The sequence below is a fragment of the Microcaecilia unicolor genome, chromosome 3, assembly GCF_901765095.1.
Source record: "Microcaecilia unicolor chromosome 3, aMicUni1.1, whole genome shotgun sequence".
NCBI lineage: Eukaryota > Metazoa > Chordata > Amphibia > Gymnophiona > Siphonopidae > Microcaecilia > Microcaecilia unicolor.
Window position 1 is genome coordinate 114,154,265 of NC_044033.1, and position 20,052 is coordinate 114,174,316.

A 20,052-nucleotide genomic window follows, 5' to 3' on the forward strand; every position below is an offset into this window, starting at 1 on the left:
CCTCATCATTTCTATAGCGCTACTACACGTATACAGTGCTGTACACCTGAACATGAAGAGACAGTCCCTGCTCTACAGAGCTTAAAATCTAATTAGGACAGACAAACAGGACAAACAAGAGATAAGGGAATATTAAAGTGAGGATGATAAAATAAGGGTTCTGAACAAGTGAACAAGGGTTAGGAGTTAAAAGCAGCATCAAAAAGGTGGGCTTTTAGCTTAGATTTGAAGACGGCCAGAGATGGAGCTTGACGTACTGGCTCAGGAAGTCTATTCCAGGCATAGGGTGCAACAAGATAAAAGGAACGGAGTCTGGAGTTAGCAGTGGAGGAGAAGGGTGCAGATAAGAGAGATTTACCCAGTGAACGGAGTTCCCGGGGAGGAATGTAGGGAGAGATGAGAGTGGAGAGGTACTGGAGAGTTATCAGGGCAGCAGTACTAAAAATTGTTCCTACCTGAACTTAGTAAAAAAACATCTTAGGTTGCTGTGTATGGAGCACATATTCTTGTTTCTGAGCAGAGGGAATATTTAAGGGCCCGTTTACTAACGTGTGTTAGGCTGTTATTGCATGATTTGGTACATGTTAACAGTTAGCACACAAATGTGTTAACAGCCTAAGTGTTGTATTTACAGTTAGTCGCTTGATAAGGCCATTTTTTTGGAAGGGGACAGAACTGGGCGGGGCATGGGTGGAGATTGGACATGGAGAATATTTGGCACTCGGGGCCAGATTCAGTAAATGGTGCCCACATATGGTCGCTGAAAAAAATGGCCACCTAACACTATTCTATGAAGGGCACTCTGGGGTGAACACTCTTTATAGAAAAGCGTTGTGTGCTGAATTCCAGGCCCAACTTTGGTTATGAGCAGGGGCGTAGCTAGACTTCAGTGGACGGGAGGTCCAGAGCCCAAGGTGAGGGGGCACATTTTAGCCCCCCCCCCGCGGTGCCGCCGTCCCCCCCACCATTGCTGCCACTGCCGCCACCACTACCACTTTGACAACCCCTGCCGACGAACCTCTCGACCCCCCTCCTGCCGCCAACCCTCCCTCGCCGCCGCCGTGGGCTACCTTTGCTGGTGGGGGACCCCAATCCCCGCCAGCCGAGGTCCTCTTCTTCTCGCAAAGGCTTCATTCTGTTTCTGCGAGTCTGACGTCCTGCACATACAACGTGCAGGATGTCAGAAACAGAACGAAGCCTTCGCGGGAAGAAGAGGACCTCGGCTGGCGGGAATTGGGGTCCCCCACCAGCAAAGGTAGCCCATGGCGGCGGGGGGGGGGGGGGGAGGGTTGGCGGCAGGAGGGGGGGGGGGGTCGAGAGGGTCATTGACAGGGGGTCCAGGACTAAAGCTATGGGGGCCCAGACCCCTGTGGCCCCACATAGCTACGCCACTGGTTATGAAGAGTTATACCAACTGAAACCAGGTGTAAATCCTGGCATGCAAGTTCAGCATGCATCTGCGGTATTCTATAATACTGCGCGCAAATTTTATGGAATGCCCCTGACCCACCCCCTTTGCAGTTGTGTGCAAATACACTTAGGCGCTATCCTATAACTGGCCTATTTCCACACTGATTTGCCATTTCAACCCCATTTTGATGCCTTGCATTCGTTAGAACATGTTTCTATGTCAAAACATGGGCGCAGAATTAACGCCTAACTGTAAGCACCTTTTGTAGAATCCCCCATTAACATCCTATATAATAATTTGCACCTCCAAACGTTCTACATCTGGATGCCTGGGTTCTTAACATCCATTCCCACTCATTGCCCCACCCTCGTGTCAAAATGTAATGACGTCAGAGGGCGGAACAAAGAGAGGGAAGGGAACGCTGGAGGTGAGCAGATGTCAGGAGGGATGTTACGAATGGAACGGAAGCCAGTGCCAGCCAGCCAGTCAGAGAACATTCGGGTACAAATCGAGGGGAGGAGAGAATTGTGGGACATCGAGGGAAGGAAGGAACGAAGGGAAGGGGAGGGGAGGGGAGGGCAGGGCAAGGCAGAGGAGAATTGAAGGACATGGATGGGATGGGAGGACAGTAGAGGAGAGAATCGCGGGACACGGATGGGAGGGCAGGGAAGAGGAGAATCGCTGGACATGGAGGGGAGGGAAGAATAGCTGGACATGGAGGGGAGGGCAGGGGAGAGAGGGAAAAAAAAGCTTACAGGACAGCCTACCTAGGGCCCGTTTCATTGTTGAGGAAACGGGCATGGTTCCACTAGTACTGTAATAACTACGTGCGTTAACCGACTAATGTGCAGTTAGCACTGGACTACATACTGCCTCCTAAATAGGAGGTGCTAAGTGCTAACTGCTGAGTACTCTGCGCTAATGGATGTTTTAGGGGTCCTTTTACTAAGCTGCGGTAAAAGAGGGTCTGTGCTAGCGTCAGTGCATATTTTTGACACGCACTGAGGCCCCCTTATACCGCAGCAGGTAAAAGGCTGTCTTTTTTCGGGAAAAGAAATGGCTGTGCAGTAAGTGAACCACTTGCTATGTGACCATTTTTTTGGGGTAGCATCTACACTAATCCGCTGGGTAAGCAGCAGCACTACAAAACTGAAAACATTTTTGTAGCGCCAGAAATAGTGAGCGCTGTGTGTGAAAACTATTCCTGGGCTCCTGTGGTAGTTCGGTGGTAGTTCTGGATTGGGCTTGCCATGCACCAACCTTTTAGTAAAAGGGCCCCTCAATGCGGTAACTACAGGTTACATGCTGGGCACGACCCCATTAAGTACCGTGTTAGTTTTGTTCTTGGCACACTTTAATTTACAACAGTAAAGCACGTTAAGTTCAAAATTGAATGCATTTTTGTAAAAGGGTCCTTTAGTCTCTCTTGCACTAGTGATAGGAGGGCACCTAATTAAGGTTCTTTCATAGGCAGATATTATAATTACCTTACAATGTAGTATGTTAGGCCAAATTCAGGTAAGGACTGCCAGGCCTGGATAAAACGCAACTTGGCTTCAACCAAAGGCATCTGTGCCATGTTTTGGTGTGCTTCCAGAATGCGAGCTGCCAGCTATAAGGTACAATAATGAGAACAAAAGTTACAGGCTGTAAACTGAGAGCTAAATGAACATCCAGTTCAACTGCATAAAAGTCTATCATTACATTTTAAGGAGCAATTTTCAAATACCCGGCACTGTTGCAAACTAGATGATCATTTTTTTAACGGGCACCCCCATTTTAAACAGGCTGTAGAACTAGGAATTGAGAGTGTAGGTCAGGGCATCTCAAGTTTCACCACTGAAGTAGAACCTATTCTAAAATTCAGGGAAATGGATGTTTATGTGCCAGATGTCTGCAGCATAAACATTTATTTTAGAAAAATAAATGTATAGAACATCAAGGAGTTCAAAGCTGGCACATGCAACCTTAGAAACCATAACCACATATTATCTCGATTCTGGCACAGTGACCGGTTTCCCTTGGCAGCTTGGAATGGGGAGCTTCCCAACTGCTCTAGGTCCTCGGGCACTGCCCGGTTGCCTGAAGGGTCAGTCTGCCCTCGATTGGAATGTCTCACATTGTGCACTCACAAACCTGGTTAATACAAGTGATCCCAAGTCAAGCAGATCATTGATTTCCATTTTGAAAGGGATTTACTAGGGTATATTGCCCTGGTTGAAATTGTTCCTTCTCATCCAGGGTAATTTTATAAATGATTTTTGCTTTTTTTGTTGAGCATGTTGGATTGTTTTCATATGCCACTTGCTTAATAAACATGATTTAAGCATAAATGATTTTTTGGACGTGAAATGCTGATTTCCACATATAAACAAGCTTCTATAAAATTAGGTGATGCCTAAAAGTTCATGTGATAAAAGCCAGCACTTACTTGTACACTAGGAGGGTATGGGGGCAGAGCTTGGGTAGAGCATGGGCAAACTTGTGATTTACATGCATATTTTATAAAATGCATCATGGCACTGAACCTAAAAAAGAGATATGGAGTCCACTCAGTAAGCATTCAGAAGGCAAAAGGAACGCAGCTAGGGCAACCCCAAGGGCTAAGGAGAAAGAATAGGGAAAGGGAACTTGATATACTGCCTTTCTGTGTTTTTTTTTTTTGCAACTACATTCAAAGCAGTTTACATATTATATTCAGGTACTTATTTGTTCTAGGGGCAATGGAGGGTTAAGTGAATTGGCCAGAGTCACAGGGAGCTGCAGTGGGAATTGAACTCAGTTCCCCAGGATCAAAGTCCACTGCACTAACCACTAGGCCATAGGGATGAGGGGAGCACACAGGCAGGATTCTAGACCTATGACAAGCTGGAGTCTTTGGCCCTGCCCAGAAATATCCATTTCTTCAATCAGTGCAGATGAGGACTAGAGCCTAAGGGTGGGCCTCCTGTACCAGAGCAGGCTGTGGGGGAACTAGATGCTTGGGAGAGTATCTGAAACTATGCAGGTAGAGGAACTCTCAGACCAATTCACAGATCAGAATTTTGACCAATGAAGGTGTTTGAGCAGTGGAAAAGCTCTGCATAACAGATACAACCTGAAGGAATATAACAAGGTGACACTTTTATTTATTTAGTTATTCTACCATTGCTGTGAAGGGGAAGATGGTAATAAGAGTTTGTGACTATCCTGGGAGAAGGGATGTTTGGAACTATGCTGCGGCTAGCTGCAACAGCTGAGAAAAGCTGGCCAGTCCATCAGGGCTGCCAAGAGACAGGGCCGGGCCAGGCAGGACCGCCGCAGCCACTATCACCCCCCCTAACTCAGGCCACTGCCCCCCCCCACTCGGGCCACTGTTGCCTCCACTCCCCCCCCCTTGGGCAGCAGCCACCCCCTTACTTTCCTGCATCTATTCCTCCCTCGATCTGTCTCTCTTCTGCTCCTGTGTGCCGGGACCTCAATCACCCGGGTCCCGACACACAAGAGCAGGGGAGAGACAGACCTTGGTGCCAGGCCCCCTTGGAGGCCGGGTCCGGGGAATCTTGCCCCCCTACTCCCCTCTCTCAGCAGCCCTGTTGTCCCTCCCATTTTTGTGCTCCCTTTTTTGAATTATGCGTAAATTTTAGGCATGAATCCCACACCTAAATTTACATACATTAATCACAATTAAATATAATTAGTGCCAATAATTGCTTGTTAAAAATCCAATTATTGGCACTAATTGGCTCATTATTCTATTAAAATTGCATGTACAAATCGGGGCTGTGCCTAAATTTGTGCACAAAAGTTTTGGCAACCTTTATAGAATCAGGGGGATGATGTCCTTTGATTGAATATGGGACAGGCTAATTTTAGCATGCTCATGTTAACTGCTTGCTAGTTCACTGTTAAAGGGATCTATATGCACACTTAAAGGCCCAAATGTATAGCGTTCTATTTTTAGCATACACATATGAAACTTGAATGCATAATCAGTTCAATGACATATAAATTTGAAACCTGTATAGAGCAATTGATCCAGGAGAAAATAGGAGTCTTTGCAGGTTGTTAGATTGATAATCCCTACTTACTCGGTATGTCATCTGAAAGGACATTCAACACAACTATACTTGGAAGAGGAGCAGAACTTTGGAATTCTTTACCTCTGGAAATTAGACTGACAATGAATTAAGGGGGTCGTTTACTAAGGCACGCTCACGTTTTTGGCGCACGCTAAAATTGGGTGCGCTAAATGTTAGAGGGGCTCATAGGAATGCATTGGCGTCTCTAATGTTTAGCGTGCGCTAAAAACGTGAGTGCGCCTTAGTAAAAGACCCCCTCTGTGCTCCTTTTACAAAGTCGTGTTAATGATTCCCGCATGGTGAATGCGATGAAGCCCAAAGGAACTGAATGGGCTTCGTCGCATTTGCCGCATCGGGAACCACTACTGCTGCACTATAAAAGGAACCCTATATGAGGTTTTGATGCTTAGTGGAAACTTGGCTTTTTCAAAAACATTTTGGATATTGAATTCTGTCTGACTTTTATATTGTTATGTATTGAACTGATTGCATTTGTATTATGTAAAAGTCTTAAGATCATCCTATCAGAGGTGTGGCTAAGTGAGTCGCCAGGAAATGGACTTCCGTCGGTGCTGGTGACTATTTTTCACATGATCTGGTGCATTTAAAATCTGTGCTGGCGCAGTCAGCAGTCAGCTGTCCCCACGCCTTCAACCTGGCTACGCTTCTGCATCCTAGTTGATTGTATCTCTTTTAGATTGATTGTCCTCCACCTAGAACTTGATGGTGAAGCAGATTATAAATACCAAAATTTAAATTACATTAAATTATATTAAATTAAAAAGTGTATCACAAGGCATCAGATTTAGTAATTTATGGCGTCCTTGTACTAAGCTGCGCTAAAAAAGTGGCTGACACTACTTCTAGCGTGCAAGTTTTCCACATGAAGTGGCCACTTTTAGTGTGGTGGTAAAATGGCCACTTTTCAATCCTTTCCATTAATAGCCATTTGCTAATTTCCAAATTAGCGCATGGCCATTACCGCAGCAACCCTTACCGCCACCTATTTAGCAGGCTCTAAGGACTCTTGGCTAACTGGTAATGTTATGCAGTAATGTTACCCATATTACATGATTAGCGTAGGGCATACCTACTCTCTGCCCATAGACACACCTCATAAGAACATAAGAGTAGCCATACTGGGTCAGACCAATGGTCCATCTAGCCCAGAATCCTGTTTTCCAAACAGTGGCCAAGCCAGGTCAGAAGTACCTGGCAGAAATCTAAATTATGGCAACACTCCATACTACAAATCCCAGGGCAAGCAGTTGTTTCCCATGTCTGTCTCAATAGCAGACTATGGACTTTTCCTCCACGAATTTGTCCAAACCTTTTTTAAATCCAGATATACTAACCACTGTTACCACCTCTTCTGGCAAAGAGTTCCAGAGCTAAACTATTCGTTGAGTAAAAAAATATTTCCTCCTATTTGTTTTAAAAGTATTTCCATGTTAACTTCCTCACGTGTCCTCTGTACTTTTGGAACGAGTAAAAAATCGAGTTACTTCTACTCATTCTACACCATTCAGGATTTTGTAGACCTCAATCATATCTCCCATCATCTGTCTCTTTTCCAAGCTGAAGAGCTCTAGCCTTTCCTCATACGAGAGGAGTTCCATCCCCTTTGTCATTTTGGTCGCTCTTCTTTGAACCTTTTCTAATTCTGCTAGATCTTTTTTGAGATACGGCGACCAGAACTGAACGCAATATTCAAGGTGTGGATGTACCATGGAGCGATACAAAAGCATTATAGTATTTTTGGTCTTATTCACCATCCCTTTCCTAATAATTCCTAGCATCCTGTTTGCTTGTTTGGCTGCTGCTGAACACTGAGCAGAAGATTTCAGCGTACTATTATCTACAACGACACCCATATCTTTTTCTTGAGTGATGACCCCCAAGGCAGACCCTAACATCAGGTAAGTATGATTCAGATTATTCTTTCCAATGTGTATCAACTTGCATTTGTCCACATTAAATTTCATCTGCCATTTGGATGACCAGTCTTCCAATTTCCTAAGGACTTCCTGCAATATTTCACACTCCGCACGTGTTTTAACAACTTTGAATAGTTTTGTATCATCTGCAAATTTAATCCCCTCACTCAGCGTTCCAATTTCCATATCATTTATAAATATGTTAAATAGCACTGGTTGAAGTACAGAACCCTGTGGCACTCCACTGTTTACCCTCCTCCACTGACAGAAATGACCATTTAACCCTACCCTCTGTTTTCTGTCCAATAACCAATTCCTAATCCACACCAGAACCTTGCTGATGGGCAATCTACCATGGGACACCTCAGTGTGTCCAGCAGCAGTGCTTTTTTCAACGTGGTAAGCATGCGCTAGTGTCTACTATGGTTTAGTAAAAGGTCCCCTTAGTTTTGTTCTATTAATTTTCAATATCACAAGGGAAGGGCAATAATAAAAGCCATTTCAGAGGGTTAAAACAGGTTTTTACTCATAGAAATAGGCTGTTTGATAATTGAGAAACCAAAAAGAGAAGCTGTGGTCTACAGTCAAAAGACAACCAACAGAGCAGACCAACTGTATCAGAGTAATTTGTCCAAAATAAAATTTAATAAATATTTCAATTAAAGTCATCTAAAGCAGACTTGACATGGCTATATATATATATATTTTTTTTTTACCTAAAAAGGCTGCATCAGGGGTCTTGTATGGAGGCCTCAGTGTGCAGAAATGACAATGAAGTAGATTGTTTAAAAAATGAAAAACCTTCTACCAAATCCAAGCAACCTCAGAGCTTGTTATCTGCGAAGCCCCCCCCCTGACACAGCCATTTTAGGTGAAACATGGCCTTGTTGGGTCTGCTTTAGATTTTAATGGAATTATTTCTTAAACATTCTTTTGTATAATCTACTCTTGTATAGTTGCTGTTTGATTATTTGCCACCCTGTATTTTATTTATTTATTTATTTATTGCATTTGTATCCCACATTTTCCCACCTATTTGCGGGCTCAGTGTGGCTTACAATAAGACATGAATAATAGAAAAACATTTGTTACGACTAAGTTATGGATTACATTGAACAGAGTTGTGCGAGACATTCGAATATCAATGGGAGTATGACAATGGGACATCAACATAGAAACATTAGAGGGAGACAATGGGAAAAAAAAAAAAAAAAAAAAAAAAAAAGGGCATTGAAAGTATCACGGTACATTGTTCCGTAGGTAGGTGAATGATTGACTGGATAAAGGGATGTGGGATCAGAAGTGGATGTGTATTGAGTTGGTGAACAGTGAGTGTGGTTTCTAAGTGTTTTGGCTTTTTCCGTAAGTTTGTTCAAACAGGTGAGTCTTTAGTAGTTTACGGAAGGAGGCTTGTTCGTTAGTCGTTCTTAGGTTGCGCGGTAGTGTATTCCAAGACTTTGTGCTCATGTAGGAAAAGGTTGACGCGTATATCGTCTTGTATTTCAACCCCTTGCAAGTTGGGTAGTGAAGGTTGAGGTGAGTTCGGGATGATCTTTTGGCGTTTCTGGGTGGTAGGTCTATTAAATCAGTCATGTACGCTGGGGCTTCACCGTAAATGATCTTATGGACTAGTGTGCAAATTTTAAAAGTAACGCGGTCTTTGAGTGGAAGCCAATGTAGTCTCTCGCGCAGTGGTTTTGCCCTTTCATATTTAGGTTTTCCGAGGATGAGCCTGGCTGCTGTGTTCTGGGCTGTTTGAAGTTTCTTCAGTATTTGCTCTTTGCAGCCTGCGTATAATGAGTTGCAGTAATCCAAGTGGCTGAGGACGAGGGATTGCACTAGGCTGCGGAAGACGAATCTTGGGAAGAATGGTCTTATCCTTTTCAATTTCCACATGCTGAAGAACATCTTCTTGGTTATGTTGTTTGCGTGAGTTTCAAGTGTTAGGTGGCGGTCGATAGTCACACCGAGGATTTTTAGCGTTTCTGAGATTGGAAGTTTTAGGTTTGGTGTGTTTATCACGTTGTATTCGGTTGTGTTGTATTGGGAGGTGAGTATCAGACATTGGGTCTTTTCTGCGTTTAGTTTCAGGCGGAATGCATCTGCCCATGTGTTCATGATATGTAGACTTTGATTGATTTCGTTGGAGATTTCTTTGGTGTCTTGTTTGAATGGGATGTATATTGTCACATCATCGGCGTATATATATGGGTTGAGGTTATGGCTTGATAGGAGTTTCGCTAGAGGGATCATCATTAGGTTAAATATGGTTGGTGAAAGAGGTGATCCTTGTGGGACTCCACATTCAGGTATCCATGCTTTGGACGTGGTTGAGTTTGATGTCACTTGATACGAACGCAGGGTTAAGAACCCCTTGAACCAGTTCAGGACACTTCCTCCGATGCCAAAGTATTCAAGTATGTGTAGTAGGATTTCATGGTCAACCATGTCAAAGGCGCTTGACATGTCAAATTGTAGGAGGAGTATATTGTTGCCGGTTGCAATTATTTGTTTGAATTTGGTCACAAGGGTGACTAATACTGTTTCTGTACTGTGATTCGAACGGAATCCTGATTGGGCATCATGCAGTATCGAATGTTTGTCTAGATAGTTTGTGAGTTGTTTAGTTACCATGCCTTCGGTTATCTTGGTTATTAGTGGTATGGATGCTATTGGTCTGTAGTTCGTTATTTCGTTCGTGTTTTTCTTTGTATCTTTAGGAATTGGTGTGAGTAAGATTTTTCCTTTTTCTTTTGAGAAGAGTCCATTTTGTAACATGTAGTTTATGTGGTTTGTTAGGTTTACTATGAATTTTTGAGGAGCAGATTTCATGAGGCTATTCGGACATATGTCTAGTTTGCAGTTGGATTTGGCATATCTTTTGAGAGTTTTAGAGATGAGGTCTTCTGATAATAGTTCAAATTCGGTCCAGGTTCTGTCTGCTGGGTGTGTTCCTTCTTCTGGATCTAGGCAGTCTAGGAGAGTGGTGTATTCTATAGGGCTGGCAGGTATTTTGTGTCGCAATAGTGTAATTTTCTCCTTGAAGTATTTCGCAAGGTTGTCGACACTTGGTATATCTTTGCTGTTGTTTGTAACAGGTGTGGTGTCTAACAGTTTGTTCACGAGGTTGAAGAGTTTATGTGTGTCTTTGTAGTTTGGTCCTATTAGTGTTTTATAGTGTAGTATTTTTGTCTGTTTGATGGTGTATTTATATTTTCTCCGAAGTTGTTTCCAGTCATTTAGTGTTTGTTCGTCTTTCTTTTTGTTCCATGTTCGTTCAAGTCTCCTGACTTGTGTTTTCAGTTTTTTCAGTTCTTCGGTGAACCATGGATTTGCATTTTTCCTGTGTGATGTTCTGGTTTGGACTGGGGCGATTTTGTTTAGTGTTGTTGTGCTTATATCGTCCCATTCTTGGAGGAATTGGATGGTGTTGGCGTTTATGGTCCATTCGCTCTGGTAAATCTGTTGCCAGAATGTTGTGGGGTCTATTTTTCCTCTTGTTGTGTAGGTTTTTCGTTCATGTTTGTTGATTGTGTTTAGTTGTGTTTTTCGCCAGTAAAGAGTGACATTTGCTTTATGGTGGTCTGACCATAGTGTAGGTGTCCATCTTGTGTTAGTGAGTGTGATAGTTGAGTCCGGTTCGAATCTGTTTGTTATGATATCTATCGTGTGTCCTTTTTCGTGGGTTGGTTGTAAGTTGGGTGTTTGCAGGTCCCAGAGTTTTAAGAATTCTTTGAGTTCTCGTGTACTTGGTAGTGTGTCGTTTTCTAGGTGTAGGTTGATGTCGCCTAGTATGAGGATGTTTGAGGCTGATACGCAGGTATTCGAGATGAAATCCATGAGTTGTGTTTGGGTGTCTTGCCATTTTCCTGGTGGCCTGTAGAATAGGATTGTGTTAAGGTGTCCTATTAGGCTTGGATGGCTGATTCTAGTCGATGCAATTTCAAGTTGTGGTGAGGTAGATTCGCCTGTGATTGTGATGGTGAATTCAGGTTTGTATATTATCGCTATTCCGCCTCCTCTTTTTTTTCCATTTCTTGTCCAGTGCGTGATTTTGTAATCTGGTGGGCACGCTTGTAAGATGGCTGGGTCTGTGGGACTGTGGAACCAGGTTTCTGTGATAAATAAGAGGTCTAATTTGTCTGTGATGATCCAATCTAGTATGTCTACTGAGTTTCTTACTGCTGATCTTGCATTGATGTATCCTAGTTGGATTGGGTGATGTGGTTCCATGGTGGGGTTTGATGTGTTTATTTTTATTAATTGTCTGTTTATTCGGTGGTTGAGATTACTGTTGTCATTATTTTCCTTGTTTTGCCGGTGGTGTGCATATCTGGGGTTTATTCCAGTTGGTTGGTTATTGTGTCTTTGATTTGGTAGGTTGTTTAAATATTGTGCGTAGGATTGGTGATATGTAGTTGGGTTGTGATGATTGTTGTTTTGGGCGTGCATTGTGTGTGTGTGAGTGTTGTGCGTATTGTGGGTGGTGGGGTTGTTGCTGTCGAGGTTGTGGGTTGTGTTAGCGTGTAAGAATATAGTGAGTATGATGAGACTCTGGATGGTTATGAGTGTGTTGCTGGTGTTCATGTCTATGTGTTGGGCGCTGTGGTAGTTAGGCGTCTGGTTTACATTTGAGCGATTCAGTTTACAATTGCATTTGAGCTTGGCTACAATTCAAGCAAGTTAGTGCTAACATTGTCAGTTGAGCTTAGCAATAGTTAGGTTAAAGCTAACATTTGAGCAATTCACAGTTTACAATTGTATTTGAGCTTGGCTACAATTCAAGCGAGATAGTGCTAACGTTTTCAGTTAGGCTTAGCAACAGTTTAGTTTAAAGCTGGCAGCGGTTCAGTGCTAGGCATGCGCAGTAGTGCTTATAATTGTATTTAATTATAGCAACAATTTAATTTAGAGCTTGGCAACGGATTATTGCTGGGCAAGCCTGCACTGAAAGTTTGGCAACAATTCTTTATTAGGCAAATGAGGTAATATTTGCATTTGCATTAATCTTAACGGGAGTTTGATTTAAAGCATGGCAACAGTGGCTTTCAGTAAAAGTAAGCATAGCAAAACAGGATAAAGCGAGGATTTTTAAATTATGTTAAAGCTAAGCAGTGCATGCATGCAGTTAAAGTGAGCAGGTATTTTATACTCAGTTCGGCCACAGCAGGTAGATCTTGTTCAGGCAGGTTGACCCTCACAGTCGGTCTTGATTGTCAGCAGTCGTCCTTGGCGGCCCGAGCGGCGATCAGTAGCACGGTCGTTTGGTCAAAGGAGAGCTCGACCTGCTCCCCGCGATCCTCTGAGCTCGTTCCTGCGTCTCGATCAGTCTTCGGCGTTGCGTGGCCTCAGGTCGCCGGTTGATCATCTGTTTGCGTTGGGCTCGGTGGGTCAGGTCGTGCGGTCCCACTGGATTCAGCAGGGTCAGCTCTACGGCGAATCAGGCTCTGCAGCTCCGTTGCTCTGCGTTCGGCGGCGTCCTTTTCGGCAGATCACTCGGAGCCGCCAGGTCAGCCTCGGCTTGCTTGTTGTCTTCCCGCTGTTGGTCGTTCCTCGATTTGCGGCCCGGAGAATCAGACCTGGCGTTTGCCTTCAGGTCCTCCGATTCAAGAAGGTTAGCTGATTCCTGCTGATTCCTTTTAAGGGCCTCGGCTTCGGCACTGTCCGAACCCTTCCGGTGCGGTCAGGGCGTTCTTCGCTGCTTGGGTGACCCAGCGATTCCGCTTGCTCTGGGTCTTGGTCGCCTGCAGGCAGATGGGCCTCGTGGCGTGGTCAGCTCCTCCAAGACTCGCCGGTTACCCTCCCGAACTTTGCCTGGTTGGATTATTCAGTGCTAGGACCACTGCGGTAGGATTCGGTCGTGGTTTAATTCCCTCCCGGTCCGTTCCGGTCCGGTCAGGACGGCCCAGGTAGTCAGTTCGTCTGGGTTTTTGGGAGTTTGGCGAGGGAGCTTCTCAAGGAGCTGCTCTTCTGTCGGCCATCATGGCAAAGTATGGTGAAGGCAATGATGCATGTGGTTTTATATATTCAAAACTATGCATATTGCTCCCTCTTTAAAAAAATTACCTGCCTTTAAGGCAGCAGAAATGGCTCATGAGGAGATAAATGATCAAAGTGAAATACCCGCATAGTTTTACTTTGGTCGTTGCCATAAATCTGGTGAGTAAATACCACACTCAAGAAGTCTGCAGACCATCTACCTCAACTGTAAAGGCATGTGCGAGGTGTATTTTCAAAGCACGTAGACTTTGTAGGAACTTTGTAACTCTAATTGCTTTGAAAATGATCCCCCTTCGTATCTGGAAATCCTGGCTAGCAGTGGGGCCAGGGGTTGTTGTGTTGGTTCCCTTTTCACATTACAATTAGCAGTTGGTTTGCATATAAAATCCTGATTATGACCAGCCCAAGGCTTTCATTTGGCCTGCTACACTTTTCTTTTTAACATGGTGGTGATATGTTTGAGTATCAGACCCAGCTGAGCATGTGTTTTACTTAGAATAACAACTTTTGCCCACAACTTGAACTTTACCTGCTTATTTTTATATTTCTTGGTGTAGCGTGGTGACACAAAGCATTCAGGCTTGATGTCCACATTGTCAGGATCAGAAGCTGCCTGAGGAACAGCCACACAGTTCTTCATCTTTAGAAATGAAAGAATATTATGAACCTCAGGACGATATGAGCTATCAGCCATCGTTTTTCCTTTAGAGGCCAAAATGCAAGCTGCCATCCATTTAGCATACTGGTTTTCCTATGTAAAAAATACACTATAATTAGTATAAAGGTATACAAAGAATATGGGTTTACATTTCTCTAGGATCATGATGGTACAGTAAAGGCCACTCATAGTTTGAAGCTGTCCTTTCTTTTACTCAGCAAAATGATGTTGAAATCTATAAGAAGCCACCGTTTTTACGGGGCAGGAATGCATCTAAATGGTGATAATCTAATCACTAAGGTGTCTAAGGGGTCCTTTTACTAAGCTGCAGGAAAAGAGGCCCTGAGGTAGTGGCAGGGGCCATTTTCCCATGCGCCAGGGCCCTTTTTACCACAGCGGGTAAAAAGACCCTAAAAAAATGGCCATGCGGTAAGATTACTCTTACCACATGGCCATGTGGGGTGGGGGGAGCACTTACCATCACCCACTGAGATGGCGGTAAGGGCTCCCACAGTTACAGGTGGTAACTGGCAGCATGCAGCGATGCCTGGTTACCGCCAGGTTAGTGCTGTGCTATAAAATAAAAATACTTTTCTGGCGACCAGAAATGGCGCACACTCGAGGCAGAACTACTGCCGGTGGCTGCGTTGGTCCGACAGTAGTTCCTGGTTAGCATGTGGTAAGCCCACGTTGGGCTTACCGACACTTTGTAAAAGGGCCCCTTAGTGGCCACTTATCATAAATGACCTCTTATTGAATACTTTGCCATCAGACATGTGTATGGGTGGAATTTGGGCAAAGCATGAGTGGACCAAGCAAATATGTGTCTAGATTATAGAGTAATTTACATGTGTTCTAACCTCTAGGGATGAGCATTTCTACCAGTTATAAGGCTTGTGTAAATGATCAGACCTTAACTATAAGCACAATTTGTGCCACTTGCCCTACTATACTGTAAAGAAAGGTAGGTGCCTACTGTTCTTTATAGAAAAGGCTTGAAATAGGCATCAAAAGGGGTAAAGGTGATGGAACACTCCTCTTATTAGGAAGTGTCTAGCAGCTTAGGGCTCTTCAGTTTGGAGAAGAGACGAAGATGCGATAGAAGTTTACAAAATCACATAAAAAAATACCAGAATAAAGGACATTCCATGAAACTAACTAGCAGACTTCAATGACATTTGAGTGGAGGAGTGGCCTAGTGGTTAGGGTGGTGGACTTTGGTCCTGAGGAAGTGAGTTCAATTCCTGGCACAGGCAGCTTCTTGTGACTCTGGGCAAGTCACTTAACTCTCCATTGCCTGTGCATTGAGCTTACCATGAGTGGGAAAGCATGGGATACAAATGTAATATAAATAAATTTCAAAAAGTAATTTTTTTCAATGAAAGATTAAGCTATGAAATGTGTTATCAGAGACTGAGTTAAAAATTTTTTTTTTAAGGTTTGGGCTTATTTCTGCAGAACAAGTCCATCTTCACTGCAGATATCCATGGATGCCTAGGCTTCTCATTTATATTTGTCATAGATCTGAACTGCCCTTCCTTGAGTTTATTTACAGCAGAAGCAGAAAGTTATCCTATGACAGTTTTCAAATATTTCAGACACAATTAATAGGAAGGAAGACAAATCTAGAGAAATACGTGCGAATGAAAGATATCTAGTATCAACAGTTTGGTGCTTTACTCACATTCTCACATCTAAGGCACACTTCGTTCATGCCATCTGCAACAGGAATGAGTAATTTAATTCCAAATTTTTTCCCTGCCACATTTACATCTGGTACAACTTCACACCCTGGATGAAAAAGAAGACAGTACAAGAAATAATTTATTCAGGATCAATGCTATGACTAAATGTTTTCATCTTGTGGTGTTTTTACTTTCAGATTTGGAATCATTGTAACATAATTACTTCTATACTGTTATGAAAATGCTTGTTATAAATTGTGAGATACATAGCTGCTAACACTCAGTTCCAGTATGTATAACGTAGACCAGTCCTGGTTTTAAAGTTGCTTACATTCCCAATGCAGTGTGGTATTTGTAGTCCTTATTTCTAACCAATGAAATTGGCGCTGCAGGTCCATAATGCACCAGGATAGAATTGTCAGAAATCCAAGATGGCACCTGCATTTTAGGATGTATCAGCACGGCGCTTATCTGTTCCTTTTTTGAATTTGCCTGGATGGTGCAAACCCACCAGTGTAATCTTGCTCATCATGCTTGAATTTAGAATTTTTTGTGCTCTTATTTCCATTTTATATTTTTCCATATTTTGCATATGTTCTTCATATTTCTTTTCAGAATCAATCCCTGTGCTCCTGCTGTTTAATTCTTGTATTTGTTTCTTTCTACCTCTTCCTGAGTTGTTTTTACTATTTGATTTAATTTTTGAATACTTGTCAACATTAAATCCATAGAGCATTGAGACAGTAAATCATTCCATTGTGTGACATTGAGGGACATTTTTATTTATTTATTTATTTGTTGCATTTGTATCCCACATTTTCCCACCTATTTGCAGGCTCAATGTGGCTTACAATTTTCCGTCATGGCTTATGTCATTTCAGAATACATATACAATTGGTAATATATATATAGAACATGAATGCTAAATGAACAGTGAGGTAAAAAAGGGAAAATATACAATTGGTATCACATATTGAACATGGATTACATATCAAAATTAAACAGTATGATAAAGGGATTATTAAGTAAATGATGGTGAATTACAGTTCCAATTATGTCATTATGGTATGTCTTATTAAAGAGATGTGTTTTCAGTGCCTTACGGAAGTTTCGATTTGGACGTCCTTGCAAAACGTCCCAATCCAGGAGCGGGGAAACCCGTATTTTCGAAACAAGATGGACGTCCATCTTTCGTTTCGAAAATACTGTCAGGGACATCCAAATCCTTAAATTTCGCCATCCCTAGATTTGGACGTCCCTAGACATGGACGTTTCTGATTTTCGGCGATTTTCAAAACTAAAGACATCCATCTCAGAAATGACCAAATGCAAGCCATTTGGTTGTCGGAGGAGCCAGCATTTGTAGTGCACTTGTCCCCCTCACATGCCAGGACGCCAACCGGGCACCCTAGGGGGCACTGCAGTGGACTTCAGAAGTTGATCCTAGGTGCATAGCTCCCTTACCTTGTGTGCTGAGCCCCCCAACCCCACTACCCACTACCTACAACTGTACAACACTACCATAGCCCTTAATGTGTAACGGGGGGCACCTAGATGTGGGTACAGTGGGTTTCGGGTGGGTTTTGGAGGGCTCCCATTTACCACCACAAGTGTTACAGGTATGAGGGGAATGGGCCTGGGTCCGCCTGCCTGAAGTGCACTGCAGTATCCACTGAAAACTGCTCCAGGGACCTGCATAGTGCTGTGATGGAGCTGGGTATGACATTTGAGGCTGGCATAGAGGCTTGCAAAAAATGTTTTTAAACTTTTTTGGGGGGTGGGAGGGGGTTGGTGACCACTGGGGGAGTAAGGGGAGGTGATCCCCGATTCCCTCCAGTGATCATCTGGTCAGTTTGGGCACCTTTTCAAGGCTTGGTCATGAACAAAAAGGTCCCAAGTAAAGTCGGCCAAATGCTTGTCATGGCTGGCCTTCTTTTTTCCATTATCGGCCGAGGCTGGCCATCTCTTAACCATGCCCCCATCCCGCCTTCGGTACACTGCCAACACGCCCCTTGAACTTTGGCCGGCCCTGCGATGGAAAGCAGTTGAAGCTGGCCAAAATCGGCTTTCAATTATACCGATTTGGCCAGCCTTAGGAGAAGGCCAGCCATCTCCCGATTTGTGTCAGAAGATGGCCGCCCTTCTCCTTTGAAAATAAGTTGGATGGTTGAAATCTGTCATTTTCTATGTTTCTATGATGACTTACTCTCTTTTAAACATCATGACCAGGCCAATCCTATCACGGACTATATAGAAAACACATCCCTTTAGTTCAGATACACATTTTTATGATGCCAACAAAACAATCATTTGCAATACCTGCAAGTGCCTGCCAAAAGATTGTCTAATGCAGAAGACATTGTTCTGCTCATCTGGTATCCTCATCCTTATTTCCACTAGTATTATGAGGTTTCTCGCCTCTAGAATAATGCTGAAAGTCTCCTCTTCCTTATGTTCTTGTCATAAATCAGTGACTTTGTGTTCCAAAAGTCACAGTACATTCTTCTTATCATCATGTTCTTGAAGGTCCTTCCAAACCTGTTTGATTTCTGATTCCAAATAAGAAATATTTTATCCATACTTGAAAACTTTTTGATGCAGTTCACCAACTTGTATAGATTTTGATGCTCTCAAAGAAATTATTGTATCCAAAATTGACTCTAAAGAAAAAACTTTCGGGTGAGTAAGAGAAAAAAACAGGATAGGATTGAACAGAACTCACAATTCTTCTGGTGCCAACACAAATCCTGCATTTGACGGGACTCCTCAAACACCCAGAGGTACTTCTGCATGTTTGTGTAACCAGTAAACCCTGTTCTCCAGTGATTAAATTCCTTTTAACTTTCATGTTGGGCCTTGACCCTTAGCCTCCTCATGCTTTGCAGAAACTCCCTACAGCACCTCAGCAAGGAAGGTTTATTCTCTGTTGCCACGCCACAGTTGGGCCCAGTGAGATGTCAAAGGAGAAAGCCAAGCCCAGGTTCCCTTGGTGGTTCAGTTGATGTAACTCCTCGCACGCGCACCCCAAGTTCAGCATGAATCCTGGTACTATTGGTTACTCTTTAAAGGGCACCGATCCCAGAATGCTTGCTATAGAATACCGTTCCGCGCCAAATTTTGAGTGCCATTTATAGAATTTCCTCCTTTGTGTATATCTATCTTGAGAAGTTTTTCAAATTATACCTAGGAGAAAGAGCCTTTCAAGAATATTTTATATATAAGGGTTCCTAGATATATTAATAGTTTACATTTGCCCTTTTAATTACATTTGTGCTGTGAATTCTTTATTTTTCACATCCATGATATAAAGGAAGCCTGTATTTTTCTAGGTCTGTCTTTCATCTTCTGCATATACCTAGAGGAAATGTTATAGCTGCAACTGCTCACAAAGCAAATTTAATTACATTAAACTGCTCGCACTGCAGAGACATGGCTGGGGGCAAAAATATTTGATGGAGGTTTGCCACAGAGCAAGGGAGACATGCCACAGCAAGCAGCTGAGAAACAAGAAGATAATCCACGATCGTAATAATTGATGGGAGCACAGAGATGCCTTCCTTGCTCTACTAATGTTATTGTAACAGTTTTGCGAAGCACTGCAGTGAAAGATGATTTCTAAAAAGTATCGAGGCATGTGGATTAAACAAAAAAACAAAACAACTAAAAACGCTTACTGCGGAAATTTAGCAGTATTTTATTGTTTACATTCTTTAAACAAATTCTTGAAACTGTTCTAAGATTTTAATGTGAATGAATTCTAGGCAGCTCCTGCCAGTGTATAAGAAAACAAAGCATGATTTTTCACAATTCCATTGCCACCGGCAAACACAAATAAACTGGAACAGACTTGTAGCCTGGCTGTTCATAGCTTCACGCAGCTCTAAATGTTCTCACAGTCTATACCCTAGGACTGCTGAATACCAGAGAAACTAAAGCCTATTGAGACAGTGGTTTGCAGTGATACCATGCACTGTGGACTACACTCAGATTCTGTGTGAATGCACTGCTCCTGTTCGGATCCTTTCTCTAAATAACAACATACATTTGCAAGCTTTCACATTCCAGGTGTCACAGGAAAAGCACATGAAATAACACTGACCTGTGATATCATAACTATTCTTATGATGATGAACATCCCAAATGCTGTGCAATAATATTTTCTTGTTTAACATTTTGTTAGGAGTGCACCCAGTATATCCAAAATACCTTAAGATAGAATCTGTCCCATGCAGACCTTGCTAAACGTGTCTGAAACTCTCTGTTTTATCAGGTTGGCTTAAGTAGATTTCATTAAATTTAC

At 43.0% G+C, this 20,052-nt stretch overlaps 1 protein-coding gene across 2 annotated transcripts in view; it reads right to left on the reverse strand.

The window, feature by feature from the left end:
* The window catches only part of FERMT1 (fermitin family member 1), a 138,491-nt gene that overhangs the window by 8,165 nt on the left and 110,274 nt on the right, over positions 1 to 20,052 (reverse strand). For both annotated transcript variants that reach the window (XM_030196311.1, XM_030196312.1), the window contains exons 11-13: positions 15,752 to 15,858; positions 13,939 to 14,160; positions 2,899 to 3,023 (exon numbers count right to left, since the gene is read on the reverse strand). In XM_030196311.1, the coding sequence (XP_030052171.1) occupies positions 2,899 to 3,023; positions 13,939 to 14,160; positions 15,752 to 15,858 (454 nt within the window). The remainder of the gene's footprint in view (positions 1 to 2,898; positions 3,024 to 13,938; positions 14,161 to 15,751; positions 15,859 to 20,052) is intronic.